The 15,874-nt window shown below is 39.5% G+C and overlaps 1 protein-coding gene across 1 annotated transcript in view; it reads right to left on the bottom strand.

Moving 5' to 3' along the window:
* Window positions 1–15,874, bottom strand: part of ANO4 (anoctamin 4) — a 130,212-nt gene that overhangs the window by 18,962 nt on the left and 95,376 nt on the right. The window contains exons 15-19 of the mRNA XM_010011507.1: window positions 14,529–14,611; window positions 8,747–8,887; window positions 6,681–6,845; window positions 3,006–3,042; window positions 308–419 (exon numbers count right to left, since the gene is read on the bottom strand). Of these exons, the coding sequence (XP_010009809.1) occupies window positions 308–419; window positions 3,006–3,042; window positions 6,681–6,845; window positions 8,747–8,887; window positions 14,529–14,611 (538 nt within the window). The remainder of the gene's footprint in view (window positions 1–307; window positions 420–3,005; window positions 3,043–6,680; window positions 6,846–8,746; window positions 8,888–14,528; window positions 14,612–15,874) is intronic.

Raw genomic sequence — 15,874 nt, 5'->3', positions numbered from 1 at the left:
TTACTTACCTGTACAAATTACACACGTAAAGACAGAGTGAAGTGGCCTACATGCATAGTATTACGGGACGTACCAGTTCCCAGTAGTGAAATTGTTAAAAGTTAATACTGAGCCAATGTGGAAGTAAAAACTGTGTCAGTTTCTGGGCTTTTGAAAGGAAAATAAAACTGTGATCTGTCCTGCTTTGCTAGTATGGAATTTGAACTTTGAAATGTGTGATATGGTCCCATTTTGTTTCATTACAGACAATTTTATTTCTTCTCTCTACTTCATTTTGTACGTATGAGGGTGCAGACATTAATCCTACCTTCCAAGAAAGAATGCTATATAAAAGGTAGAGCTGTTCAGATTGACAAACTGAAAAAGAAACATTTTCAGAGTGAAGCTATTCTCCCACTCGGATTCAGTACGAGGCTGCTCTGTGAAGAAAGAGAGGAGAGTTTCAGACATCTAATCAGACTAACAATTTCCCTTAGCATAAAGGCTGCACACACCTATCAGACCTGGCAATGTATTTGTAAATTAGCCTGCTGATTTCAAAATATAAGATGACAGAAGAAATTATACCCAAAAGCAGCACACAGCAAGTGAGCTTATAAAAACTTAGAAATCTCTTTTGATATCTGGATATGTATATTCCCAGGAGACTGTAAGAAAGTGGTTGAAATAATGCGTATATTAAATATCCTCCTGGATTCCTGTGTGTTTTACAGGCTCAGGCTCCTCTTGTTCACTTTTCTACGTCCTACCATAACGACATTGCCAGAAAGCACCCCACTACCACTATATAAGTGCCTTTTTGTTAGAGATGACACACTGAACTTGAGTAAATCCTCCTTTTAATTCCATTTAATGGATTTGCCACCATGCTGGCACCTAAGGACTCCACACAGGTGTCAGTGGAGTGCCATTGCATGACTTCCTTTCCTTGTCCTAGGCAACTCATTGCAGAAGACTGGGAAAAAATATTTTGCAACAGATGGGTTAAGGCCAGTGGGAAAGAGGAAGACATATTCTTCCCTTCAGGTAGGCCTTTAATCTTCATCTTAAAAGATATTGTCACAGCAATTAACAAAACAACTTCTGTGCCACACACCAGTACCATGTCCTGGAACTACTTTACAGCTGGCAGGAGCTTGTTATTAGACAACCATTGCTCTGAATAGGAGCAAGCAGAGAAGTGGAGGTGATAATGGCGATTCTGAATATCATAGTGGTAGTACTCATATGCTACTTCCAAAGGAGCCTCCAGTAAAGTAGCGGAAATAAAGCAACAGTGATAAACTAGATTCTCTTTAATTAGAGCTGCCCTACCCATGAGGAAATATCAAACAGATGCATCAACAAAAGCATAAAACAGACCATAAATTAACAACCGTGTTAATGATTTGCAAATGCCTGTCAAGAAACCCAAGTTTGTGTGCATGCCAGTGCATACATATTTAGTTACACAGAAAAAAATAAAGCATCATCGATTTTTGATGCTAGTTTGTGGAAGGACAAGTCTGACTTTAACAAGGGTGCTGCAGCTGAAGCTGTGCTTATATGCCTGTCAGAGACAATGGCAGACTCTGGAGGAGTGTGGACATGAGCTCTGAAAAAGGTCATATAAAGTCTGAAGAAGGACATCCTGAGAGTAGCTTTGCTGCCAATGCCACTCCAAGCTTATTACACTGATAAAGATAAGCAAACTAAATCAGCCACTTAGGCCATCAAAGTAAATAGCACAAAACAGCTTTAACATGGTCAGAATAGCTTGACCCACTGAGTTTTCATACCAGTGCTTTCTGCAGAAGCTAAAAGAAGCAGGCCTATTTGATGATAACCTGGCAGAAAGCAACCAAGCTCCAAAGTCTCTAGACTATGCCTTACTGTCCCCGGGGTGTCACAGGGAGTAAAAGGTACAGCCTGTACAAATCACCTGCTTGAAAGTCATATTTCTCAACTGTAACTAGCAGGTATCTTTCCCATGGATACAGGATGGCAAAAATATTTTTACATCTACAGCATACATACGAGGACTCTCAATGTAATAACAAAAACAGAATAAAATGCTATCTTAACATAGATGTGCTTTGAACACATCACCTATGACTTCCCAGATGCAGAAAAGCCCTGACACTATCTAAAATCAGCTGTTTGTTTCCTCTGAGCAGACACCCAAATCTGTCTATCTGTCCAAAATATGTTACTGAACATCATTAGTGCACACAAGTATGCAGAAGCTCAACATAATAGCCTCAAACCACTTCTACTCAACCTCTTGAGCCACAATATGGTTGGCTTAATAGGCCTTCAGCAAGAGTCTCATAACAGGCTTCCTGACACTAAGGAGCACTTGCCAATTGCCTCCAACTACTGTAGCATGATCAGGATCTCCAGAGACTCTGCCTGAAGTATGGATATATGACTGATAGTCTATTGCTGCCACAGCGACAGGACCTGATGTCCTTAGAAAACATGTTGTCTTTACTCTAGCATAAAGATCACCTTTTGGGTGAACTGAAAAGATTACTGAAACGTACAATAATACTTGAGTTTAGGTGTTGGTAGAATTGATGAGTCAGTTATTTTCCCTCCAAATTATGGCCCCTCTTAAATGTGTGTGTTTGATAGTCAATAAGCACCTTAGTTTCAAGCTATAATTTTGGCTTCCAGATGTGATTCCCCCATTCCAGGTCTTCACAAAGCCTGGGGGTTGTGAGTGCTCAGTCTCTCTGAAAACTTTTGCTTTTTTTTCACAAAGGTAGCAATTTGTTTAAGTTCTTACAAGGTAAGTGGTTGGTACAAGAACCAGGCATGGCAGGTCAGTAATTGTCATCACTGACTGAATGGCACCATAGCTGTTCATATGCTCCCGTATTATAAACTTAAGAAAAACATCAGTTCTTATAGATTGCAAATTAATCAGGATTTTTCATACTTGTACAGACAGTTTGAATGCTATCCCAGTATATGGGCCAAAAAATACAGTATCATTCAATTTTGTATGTAACATTCCTTACCTAAATTTGTCAGGAAAAGAGCAACCTTTTCATACAGCTGTAACAGAGAAGAAACAGCCTCTTAGATATACGACCAGCTCAAAAATTTAGAATTGTTTTCTAGGTAGAGTAACTTCTCCTACATGTTAAATCTGACACCCAAATGGTCTCTGTGATGCTCTTATAACAACGCTAATAAAACTATGTAGTAATAATACAGTAATGATATAATCAAAAAAGGAATAGTAATATTTTTAAAGCTTATACTCAGCTCTTTTCATCCACAACGTACGGAGAAAAAAATGCTGTCACTGTCCTTATTTTACATACAAAGTGAAAAAAGGTAAGATAACTTTTCCAGAAAAAAAACCCAAAGCAGAACAATAGCACAACTTGGATTTTTGTATTAGTTACTTATGGAACATTTATCTCACATAGAAAAAAAAATAATAAAAAAGATCACCCTAGTAAAGAACATGCACTGGTATGCTGGGTATTTTGGGCTTTCTGGTTTTGTTGAGATTTTTTTTGGTGCTGAAAGGAAAAACACTGAGGAGACAGGGTTGCTTCAGAGGAAGTCTTTAGTAATCCCCACCACCAGACACATTTCTTACAATGAGTCAGTGACACTGCTATAGATCCCAAAGTGGTACTTTCTGTGCTTAGCAGATACCATGCTCTCAAACTCACTGGGAGACTGATAACTTCATAAAGCTTATAAAAAATAACTTGGAAGGTGTTCACATTTAGTGTTTGCGAAGGATTTTTTAACCTATAAAGTACATTACCACGAACATCAGTATTGGTGCAAATTAATACAACAATTTCCATTTGCTTTAAATGAGTTTGGAGCTTGTTCCTGCAAAATGCTAAATGTCCTTAACTCTCACTGATGCCTACAGGGATACAAAGCTCCTCATATTTCAGGCTCAAGTACTTACTTATTCCTGAAATGCTATCAGCAATGTTTCTTTTCATTTGCAGTTATCCTTATAAACTCTCAGTTACATTGAGTTACGCACAATTTACAGATCAAACTGCCTGCTTAAGAACTGAAGTCACCCTGAATTATCTCATCTGTGTTAAGAAACATTTCTTGCTTAGGATAGCTTTTTTGCTGCCTTTGGAGTAAACAGTTTTGTTTCAAGTAATGAAAAAGGTGATTTGTTTTACTTTTAAAAGGATCTATTAAGGACAACTGTAAAAGTGCTAAATGTCTGAGTATTTTATATCCCCATCCCAGCAGGGAGTGTGCTATTTTACAAATATATATTGCTCTGCAGAAGAGGCTATGAAAACTATTCTGTTGCTATTCCTCCTGGAACAGTAAGACTGCGTTAGAGATTCTGTTAACAATGTTTGGATATAATTATCTGCTACTGAAGTTTATCACTACTAGTCCCAAAGGGCATTGTTTAGGATAATATTCTGTTCTGCGTTCATATTTTCTATGGGTGATATCACTGGAATTAACAGGTTTTATTAACCTAGGTAAAAGTTGGTCTCTTCCCAAGTCAGGCTGGAGGATTATCTGGGAGACATTATGCTTCGAAGGTCATTTAGTTTTGTCATGGTGGATGTGTCAGTGTATGTGCCTAGCTCTCAGCACATCCAGTCTAGAAGTTACCTTCCCCCTGACGCTTAGAGAATTGTCAACCCCTATCAGAATCACTGGTGGTTTTCCAGGCTTCCTAGCAGTGAATTCCCTACTGTTATATACATCTGGCTCTATTCTGGTTTTATTACTGTATCCCTGCTTGCTCTCCCACTACTTTTCTTGAGTCACTGTAGAGAATTCAAGTACCTGAATTGCTCCTTGGGAAATATTTTTTCCCAGAAAAAAAATGAAAAAAAAGAAGAAGAAAAAAAAAATAAAAAATCCCACTACTGTCCTTCAGCATTAACTACATTAATCCACCACGGGAAGTGAGGGATTATGTACTTCAGTCCTTCCTTTCAAAAGCTCCTACAGTTTCATATTTTGGAGATCTTTTGTTTCCATGAGCTATATCCAGATCTAAGGCTGTGGTATTTATTGCATGGTAATGAGTGTAAAGCTTAAGAAATACATCTTTGCAGTGCTCTACTTATTTGATGTATTTTAGGAAAGAAAACAAAGTTTCTCAAAGGCACTTTCAAGCCACCTTCCATTATTTTAAAAATTTCTCTAAGCTGTAAACTCTTTGAGAACCAAATAATTTTGTTTGTGCCATAATTCTTTGTTGCTGCTTCACTGCATATACAATGAAGTATATATATATGCATATACACTGCATATACTTATACTGAGAGCTTGGAAATGGATGTACTGACAGATATATAGTTTTCTTTTTATTTCTTCTATGCTTATTGTGTGCTCTAAGTGGATTAAAGAAAACATCCAAAAGCTCCAGACAGCAAACAATAAATCAAAATAACATAAAAGAAGAGAGCCCTCAATACAAATTCAGACAGAACAACAGCTTCCACCTCTTATTTCTTTTCTTTCTCAGCCTATATCCCACCTTAGGGAAAATACAGGAATGTAAACAGTTCTTGACAGACTGTCCTAGTCACCAATCCAGTCTTGCCTATGTGAAAGGGAGCAAAGCTTCTTGGAATTTTCTTTTACATAAATGAGGGGCTGTTAAAACGAATTTTTAGATGACGGAAATGCATGGGTATTGCACAGGAAAGAAAGTGGTCTCCAAGCCAGCACTTGGAAATATGCAGGCCTGAAATAACATCTCTTACCCTGGGAGGTAAGTTAGCATATCTCCTAGAGCAAAAACTAACATGTTTTTTGCAGAAAAATCTTGCTACTACTGAGTGAGTAGAGATTCTCCACCCTGGCTCCAGTACCTGGATGTTTGCAGGTTGATCCCTTCTTTCCCTTAAAACACATTCTTAACATGTCAATTGACAAAACCCTGATAGTAAAAAGCCATAAACCTCTTGCTAAGAGCAACTAAGAAAAAACACACTGCTATCACAGCAATACACAGGAGTACCTGCATCTCGATGGAAGGACGGAACTCATTTTCTATCTAATCTATGATACACTGTCTTACTGTGGCTCTTACCACATAGAAATTCCAGTTTTTAATTTGTCCCAACTCTGGTTCCAAACGAGCTCACAACAACTTGACCTCAGCCAGCTCTCCCCAACCCCCGAGGCCATGTCTCAGGTTCACTCTGGCAAAGTCCATTGACAGTTCATGAACAAGCCATGTCTGCTCAAGCATCATGAAGTTTTCAGCCCAAGGCATTCCTCCTGCATATGAGCATTATGTCTCTATATGCTATCCTCACTGGTAAACTACTGTGAAAATTGAAGTTGGAATTACTGAAATTAGTATAAATTAGAATTAAGCTTGGCCACTGTATTTAAAAAAATAGCATCAAAACACTAATTAAAAAGAATAATATTAATGAAATGGACTAAAACCTGCAAATATATGAAAGGAAAAAAAAGAGGCAGATGATAAAAAAGTAGGCACATGTCTCTCAAATATTTTTTAAAACATTCAGACACAATGTTTTTGATTTGGAATTGTACTTTACATAAACAGTGAATGGTGTCCATAAACAATAATGCCATGACTTAGGAAGACATTCCATTTCTGATGAAAAAGGAACTAAAAGCATTTGGTGTTCTGAAGACTGAGATATCTACTGGTTTGCTGGCTTAGGTATATCTTTGGGTATGTTACTCACCACATTCAGCAGCATGATGATGCAAAAGTTGATGCACACTGCAGTCCCTGTAGTTGCAACCTGAGAGTTATTCCTGATTAAAGCCCACTTAAAGGCAGCAAAAGTGCTGACAGTCACAACACGGTAAATAACAATGCCAAAAACAGCAGCTATCACCACACAGATCTAAAGGAAGGAAAAAATCAGAGAGAAGCCATTTAAAGGACAAACAGCATGGGTGACTCATCTCATAGAAACTCAGAAAGAGTACCTATTAGCCACTTTATTAGATAAGGAAAGTTTCTCCAGCAGAAGACATGACTATTTCCAAAAGGTAAGTGTATTCCAAGGTTATTCACAGACAACTTAAGCCTATCAAAATTGAAGTATATCTAACCTAATTGAATGGGCAAAATGATTTTGAAAATGCTGAATGCTAATCAAGCTGGTTTCATATTTTATTAGTTACAAAATTGACTGACATAATCCCAGTGAAGAAGAAAAAAGTGTGTGAATCTGAAGGATTGTCTCTGAATTCCCTGCATAGCGTTGAAGGGAAGAAGGACGACTTTCCTTTGTTAATAAGGAACCACTAACACAGTTCAAGCTATATTAGTAACTGCACTGTGAAAGTCAATGCTGTGAAACTTTGAGAACAGCTCTAACTTCAAGTTTTGGTAAGTGTCAATCTCCTATGCTTAAAGCTATAATTTTTATGGAATAGTTTTACCTAAACAAGGGGAAATTTGAGTTTTTCTAATTCATTGGAAGCCTGCATTATGCCAGCAAAAAACCACATCTTCAGTGAAAATAATCGTTGACCTGTTTCAAGGACTTTTATGGGGACAATTTGTGGTGCACACAACTCAGAGCAAGACTACTCTCTGGGACTTTGAACAAGATCTACCACTAGGCTGAGAAGATTAATGACTATGTTTGCAAAGGGTAGGGAGTGAAAACTGTCCCCCTTCAAGAAAAAAGTATAGGGAAAATATACAAAATGTTGCAGATGTGGAATCATTTCTGAGCAGAGACTACAGTCCTGAGCAGATGCAAAAGTCTTCAAAGACTGAGTCAGACAACATGTTGGCTCCTCATGCCCAGTGTTTCTCTGTGTATCTGTCCATCCTCCTGACATACCAGAGCACAGTTCATCTCAATAATGCTCTTGCCTTTCTTGTCCAAGACTGCACTGGACAATTTTGAAGCCATCAGGTTCTTACAAGCCCCCTGACCTGTTCCCTCCCATCTCATTCAAACACAAAGTTCCTGGGCTAGCCCACCTACCTGGCTCTTCACAACTCCTGAAATTATACATAGATAATTTTCTAGCCTCCTGGGAAATCCCTAGTAAATTCCATGAGGGTCTGAGTTGATGCCAGTTGTGTTTTCAAGACCAGTCTACCACTGCTGTTGTCATGTGCATAACAGTTTCAGTGAAGCTGGAAGATGGAGGCATTTCAGCAGAAATGCAGGCAGCCTTCTTTACAAGAGATTTTGCTTCTGCATTTGATTTCACACTTTGGAAGCGGGAGAGATGCCTCATTTTAGACAGGGAACATCGAGTTTTCCATTTCAATTGCACCAGGAATAGGAACCCTCCTTCCTTACCTCCTCAACACTCTGAAAAAGGGGGACATATTAACATGATTAAGTGCTGTAGGCATCTTAATTGGGTTCTCTGTAGAATTTACAAGAACAGCTGTCTATTCTATGGCATCATTTCTCATTACTCTGCGCAGTCTACACAGGGAAGGCAAGGAAATCAATAAGCTGATTCAGTCAGCTGAAGTTGGTGCCTAAATGTGATAGCACTACTATTCCAGCAGGTGTGTTGCTACATATAGTGTTATGTGTATAACCCTTGAAGGAAGGACTTAACTATCTGCAAGACTCAGTGAAGAGTAAACCTGTGTAGGACGTTAAATCTTAGGGAATTTGCTTTGTACATATTTTTCAGCCTGCAGTAAACACGCTAGAGCTTATTTTACTTTCAAGCAGTCATACCCAGTATCTTTATGCTCTTTCACCAGAGATAATGTTATTTTGTATTTTTTCAACTGGTAAATAAATAAAAGTTCTCAAACCATAAAAAATATTCCAGATGCAGAAACAATGAGTCTGCTGCATTTATCTGCAAATGCTTGGTAAGGCTCTGGCTTCCCGGATATGGGGTTCATTCGTTCTTTCTTGGAGTACTTGGCTTCAAACTGCGGACGTATTTCCTCCTAAAGAATAGACAGACAGTGTTCACATACAGCACAACCAGGAAAGATTCTGTAGGAAACTTCAGCTTGCTTATCAGATAACCAATATCATTATTGGGATGTACATCTTTGAATTCAGCAACTGGCACAGCTGACCTGGGAAATCAGGTCTCCCTCGTGAGAACTAGAATAAATCACTGGACCCATAAAACCATATTCTAAGTACTTAGTAAACTCCCCAGTTAGCTACTCATCTAAACAATATAACTAATTCTAATCATATGGCTATAAGCCAAATAATTTTAAGGCTGATACCACAGAGTTTTCCAACCTGGAATTGATATTGATATTGGAATTCTACAACAAAGCAAAAAGCAAAAAAACCCCAAAACCCAAAAAATAAAAACCCAACACAAACCCAAATTCCTTTTTCCAAACCCAATTGCTGTTTGCTAGGTAATTGGTTACCTTCCCATTATCAGCAAAAGTTTCTCAGCATTTGAAGAAGGAGCTATGCCATCTAATACTGTTTAATTCCTTCCCAACATTATCTGAAGTCCTGCTTTGTCATAAAAACTCTCTTCTGAAATGAAAACTGGGAATTTCTTTGGGAGACACTTTGTTACATCTGTTTACAGCCTTATCAGAAGACAGGGTTCACCCCTAGTTCAGGTAAGACCTCATGGTTTTCAGCTGCAGTAGGGCTACTCCACTGCCCTGCCATCCAGGAGGTTCACCAACAGCCGTGTCTCCTGTGCCACCTTACCCAAGTCTAACACTGAGGATGCTGTCAGAGTTGAGAGAAAGCACCAGAGAGAAAGCAAAGGTGGACTCTCACAGCTGCTGGCATTCTATATGCATTAGGTGAAGTTTTACAATGCTCTGATTCGTTACTTGAGAACTGGCCCACGGTACAGCTGGCTACAAGGGAGAACAAAGGCAGCTATGGCCTGTCTGCAGCTTTTCCACCAGGAAAAATGCTGCACATTTCTTTGTAACAGCCAAGAACCCAGTTTAGCAATTTCAGTCATTTCCGTCCCTCAACCTGCATTTAATTGAATGAAAGTTGTGAATGCCCAGACCTTAAATGACTGCATTGAAACAGGTGAATGTTAACTGCTCATACAAGTCTCTAGAATGTGAATAAAAATAAGATATCCTAAAATCCTACATCCTTTCTATAAAATTCCCCTGGAGGATGGGGGTGGGAAAGTCATGTCTCATTCTCATTCTCTCAAGTTCTGAAGGTACTTCCTCAATACAGTTAATTTCTAAATTCAAGCAGCAACCCAGTAATATGGTATTACAAAAAATTAAGACGCATGTATGCTCAGCTGCAATGTCACTGTAAGTAATTACGTGCTTGAGGGAACCAGCCCTACATTATCTATTTACAGAGGCTAAGCATGTTTCTGAGGGGGCTCTTATGCTACCTTGCTCAAGCTGTTTCTTCCATATCAGGGCTGAAAGGTGTCAAGCAGACCATAATCTAGCAAGAGAAACAATGCAAGTAGTATTCCTGTATGCCCAAGGACATGCAAAAGGACAGAGTGTGATAGCACTGAAGCAGGGTGCTTGAGAATGGCACCCCAGCTGGGGTTAAACCACTACAGGACTCTGCCAGCTGGCTTACCAAGTCATATACAAGAAACCCTTTCTCCTCTGCAGCTCTCTCTAAGCCAAGTTTCGATTAGCTTTTATAATCAGCACTATAGGGAAGTCCTTACGATATCCACCCATTCATGAGTCTAGGTATCTCCTACAATCTCCAGCCAATTCAGATAATGCAAATGCTATTTTTACAGATACTCTTCACACAAAACCGACACTTTGGCATGGGCTTGTTTAATGACACTCAGCAATGCTGAGCATAGTTTGGAGCAGGAAGTGAACAGTATTGTATCTGGCTGAGGTTAATGCTATAAAGTGACACTGAAGAAAAATTTAAAATGTATGCTGTAAATAGCAACAGAGCCATATTTCAGCTGGGAGTGCCATGAACTCTGCACTGTTTGTTTCTTGTTGCACTCAGCCAAGACCAAGTTACTCTCCACGTCTCCCACCTTGCACCTGATTTACAAGAAAAGGAAATCCACACATGCAGGGATGAAAAAGTCAGAAACATTTAGCCTATGTCTCCAGGCTGGGGGATCTGGGCACTGCAGGGACTGCTGCATGCCCTCCTTAGATGAAAATCTGAAGTAGTGAGGAATTCACAAGGCTGCATGTCTGAAGAAATTTAATTCTCTGTCCCTTTTGTCTTCATTGCTTTCTTTCTTTGTTTCCTCATTTAGAACAGAAAAATAATGGTGAAATGATAGGAAGCCTTACAAATGTTTCACATTTTTTATTAATCTATTGTTGGCAGGAATTAATAAATTTCTCTCTGTAGCAAAACCTTATTTTTCAATTTGACAATGAAAATTAAAGCAAGCAAAAACTAGACATGTCAGATAATGTTAATAGAAATAACAATCTTCATTGTCAAAATCTTGTGACTTAAAACGGTGATTAGAACTCTTTAATTGATTTCTTTGAAATAACTGCTAAAAGAAATCATCTGATTTTGTCTGGTGTTAACTGAATGGACTGTAGATAGGAAACAGAGAGTCAACAGAGAGCTTGTGGATCAGGGTCAAAGGGAGAACAGCAATGGGGGTACATTACTGTGGGGATCTGCTACAGACCACCTGACCAGGAGGATTCTGTGGATGAAGTGCTCTACAGACAGATAGGAGCAGCCTCACGTTCGCAGGCCCTTGTCCTCATGGGGGACTTCAACCATCCTGATATCTGCTGGAGAGACAGGACAGCCCGGCACAAGCAATCCAGGAGGTTCCTCGATTGTGTGGAAGACAACTTCCTCTTGCAAGTAACACAGGAGCTGACAAGGAGAGGTGCCATCCTTGACCTCGTGCTCACCAACAAGGAGGGGCTGGTTGGGGATGTGATGCTCCAGGGCACCCTTGCCTGTAGCGACCATGAGATGGTTGAATTTGAGATCCTCAGGACAGCGAGAAGAGCATGCAGCAAGCTCACTGCCCTGGACTTCAAGAAAGCCAACCGTATCCTGGGCTGCATCAAAAGCAGCGTGACCACCAGGTCAAAGGAGGTGATCCTGTCCCTCTGCTCTTCTCTTGTGAGACCTCACTTGGAGTATTGTGTCCAGTTCTGGGGTTCTCAACATAAAAAGACATGGAGCTGTTGGAGCAAGTCCAGAGGAGGGCCACGAGGATGATAAGAGGGCTGGAGCACCTCCTGTATGAAGACAGGCTGAGAAAGTTGGGGCTGTTCAGCCTGGAAAAGAGAAGGCTGTGTGGAGACTTCATAGCAGCCTTCCAATATCTGAAGGGGGCCTACAAGGATGCTGGGGAGGGACTCTTTGTTAGGGACTGCAGTGACAGGACAAGGGGTAATGGCTTCAAACTTGAACAGGGGAAGTTTAGATTAGATATAAGGAAGAAGTTCTTCACAGTGAGGGTGGTGAGGCACTGGAATGGGTTGCCCGAGGAAGTTGTGAATGCTCCAACCCTGGCGGTGTTCAAGGCCAGGTTGGACAGAGCCTTGGGAGACATGGTCTAGTGCGAGGTGTCCCTGCCCATGGCAGGGGGGTTGGAAGTAGATGATCTTAAGGTCCTTTCCAACCCAAACCATTCTATGATTCTATGATTCTATGAAATTTAATTAGCAGTGATTTTATGAGAAAGCAGCACTTTTAGGAGTAAATTTTTACTCTACGGAGACAAAATTCTCACTGACATGTACAATTTCAGGATCGAATTCCACAGGATGTGTCTTTTTCAGTCTATGTAAAACTGACTGTTCTCCTTCCTGCCTGCTTCTCAAACATGGATCATTCCAACTCTTTACTCACAGGACAAACTGTACTGATTTCTAAAATATCAAATATGGATTAACGTGCAGTGCCTTAGACCAGATCTTTCCGCACTAGAAGTACTCTAAATTTCTTTGTGAAATATATCCTTTTCTTTCTGGAGGTTTCTGAATCCTCCAAAAGGTGAATTCTTGCAGGATTCCTATCCTGCCTAGTCCAAGGATATATTGTCCTCTATATCCCAGATGTACAAAAAGGGATTTGTAAAAGACTGAAAATCTGAATCTTGATCACTGAGACAATGATAGCACCCCAAGAAATAAGTCTCCTTGCAAAGCTTGTGGTTTGCAGGTCATCCTGCTTGCCTCTGAAGGCAATGGCAAAGTGATGAACTTCGAACCACAAAACAGGGAAATGGGAAAACAATTTTTCACCTGGGACACCTGCTTCCAAATTGTGACTGTCATAGGGACAAAGTCCTGCAATGACCCCAGTGTCAACAGAAAAGTGCAGCATTTAATACTCAAGAAGAGGAGGCAGTGTTCCATTGAGATGATCTTAAAGCAAGGACGTGCTTGAGTTGTGCAGTAGGTATTGGCACTGGCAACTGTAGTATCTTCAGAGAAGACACTTCTGGGAGGCATCAGCTCCCACTCTTGGGATCCCACTGAATGGTGAACAAAGGAGGAACTGATACCTTAAATGCCAATGAGATACTGATGCTCTGATGACTGATCACATAAATCTTAGAGAATCAGCCAGGTGAGTTCCTATTGGCATCTTTAATCTCTAATGTGACAGATAAAGGTAACATCTGGCACACTGCTTCTGAAAAGACTGCTGTAGACTTCCTGCTGTAGAGACTTATAAAACTCCCTCTACAACTGTAAGAAGGTACAATGAATAGGTCTGGAGCAGGTACACTCACCGCTGCCCCAGGGCACCTGACTGAGGTAGGTTAAATGGTGGAGGATGCAGACATATAATATCCCAAACTATGAACATCTGCAAGACCAGGCTTCCTGGGAAAAACATAAAAAGGGCCTCATACTGTACCTGCTTGTGTATTTTATTAATTTAAAGGTTCCTTCTCATTCTGGTGACACTGAGCTAAAATTCTGAATTGGAAATTGTAATTTGGTACATTTGTCACCAGCAGAAGTGGCTTTTTTGCAGCATAATCAAGCCTTCTAGTTCCATTTAGACATCAGTGCTCAGTCCCACAAACATGCTGTTTTTTATTGTTAACCACCATAGCAAAAGGTTAAGCCTATTTCTGCTTGTTTAGTTTCCTTCCCTAAGGGCATTTCCTCTACCAACAGAGGATGAATTAAGTACTTTGAGTTGGTTCATCTCCCTCAGTCTCTGGTACACTTAGGTAACCAGCACCTGACCATTCAGAAGCTGGTAGAAGTCTCACAAGACTTTCTCGCCATCAATATTCTTAGTGGCTATCTAAAATAACAGATAAAAGCTCATGTGCTAACATTCATGGTACCCTGAGCTGTCCAATAATCTCCTTGAATTCAAAAGCAAAATTTGCTAGGTTCCCCCAAAGTGTATTTTTTTACTGAAATCTCCCACAATGACAGCCGCTGAGAGGATGAAATTAATTTAGATTTACAAAGGTGCAAAAAGAAAGGACAGTTTGGCCTGGGGAAAGCTACTTCACATTCCAAAGAAACTATCTGAGGAGAAAAATACTTATTTCCTAGTTTATGAAGATCTGAAAAGTGACTTGAAAATATATCCAAAAGAAAAACATGCTTACATATTTAACCAAATCTTTTTGTACTAAAGATCAATGAATAAAATTTTGTTACAAACCTCTTCTTCTTCCCAGTCTATCAAGTCCCAGTCATAAGCAATTACTGCTCGCCTTCTTTTCCAAAATTCCAGAAAAACAGTTGCTGGAGCAAGTAGAAAAATAATACAAAATTGTTCTTCAGTCAAGAAAGTGTTAATAACTATCACAGAACTGTTGAATGAAGCTGTTACATTATTTTAATTTCTTTGCATAAATAGGTTCCTTTGAAAAGCAAATCATGCTGATGATCAAAACTGCTTTCAGAAAACATTGCTTTCTAAGGATTACTTTATTCAAGAATGATTGAGGCTTTAGAGATTTCATTTAGTGCTAAATGAAAATGTTTCATTTCTAACCAACCAAGGGAGGATTCTCAAAGAATAAAATTGTTCCTGTGAGTCATCATTACTAGATATAGCAGATTTCTGATGAAGCTAAAAGTTTCTTGGAGGTATTGTAGACAAAGCACTAACTTTCCTTCTTTGAAGACCATTTACAATACACAGAAACCAGAACCCAGAGGAAGCACATTCCAATGCATGTGCAAATCCATAGAGCACTGTTGAGGAAATGGGAACTCTTGTCTTTCACCTTTCTAATCCAGACCATTTCTTTTACACTACATGAGTGTGTATATGTGGTGAGACATTACTATCTGGCATTTGAACATTATGTGCTGCACAGCCCTTACTGACAGAATTCAAGATAGTGTAATATGCCTATACATGACTGTGTTTCCATTTTGTGATGGAAAGGACAATCAAGGAAGCACTCAGCCATAAACCAGTATGTTCATATTCTGGAGATTAATACTGAGTCTGTTTACATTTATTTTTAATTATAAATTATTTGCTTTGTTAAAAGAATGGAGAAGCTATCTAAAGCTAACAGAAATCATATGAAAGACTTCCGTTCACACTGAGGTTTGGGTCTTTATTGCTCGCTTAAAAGCATCAGGCTGATAACCACAGAAAACATAAGCCTCTCTGTTCATGAGATAATGTGGGATGATGCTATGCACTGCCATCAGTTCAGGGAAAGTGAATTTTTAGCCAGTAAGAATTACTATACTGTAATGCATGCCAGTGCAGCTAAGATATGCTTAGAAAATGAACACTGTGAGCAGATAAGATAAGAGATCAAAAGTATGTCTAAGGAGGCAGCTATTTGGCTTGAACGCATTTTCATACATCACCTTATCCTTTATCTGAAAGCTGGAGTTATGTCACACCTGGTAATCAGCTGCTTTGATTTAATCTAATCAAGAAAGTCAATTCAATCTCCCAGGCCTAATGTTTCTATGACTTTTGTAATAACTGCAGTACGATTGGTTTGGATCAGCAAAACTAGTAAGTGCTAATGAGGC

Source organism: Nestor notabilis, unplaced genomic scaffold (genome assembly GCF_000696875.1).
Source record: "Nestor notabilis isolate BGI_N333 unplaced genomic scaffold, ASM69687v1 scaffold2573, whole genome shotgun sequence".
Taxonomy (NCBI): Eukaryota; Metazoa; Chordata; class Aves; order Psittaciformes; family Psittacidae; genus Nestor; species Nestor notabilis.
This window is presented reverse-complemented; position numbering and strand designations above follow the sequence as displayed.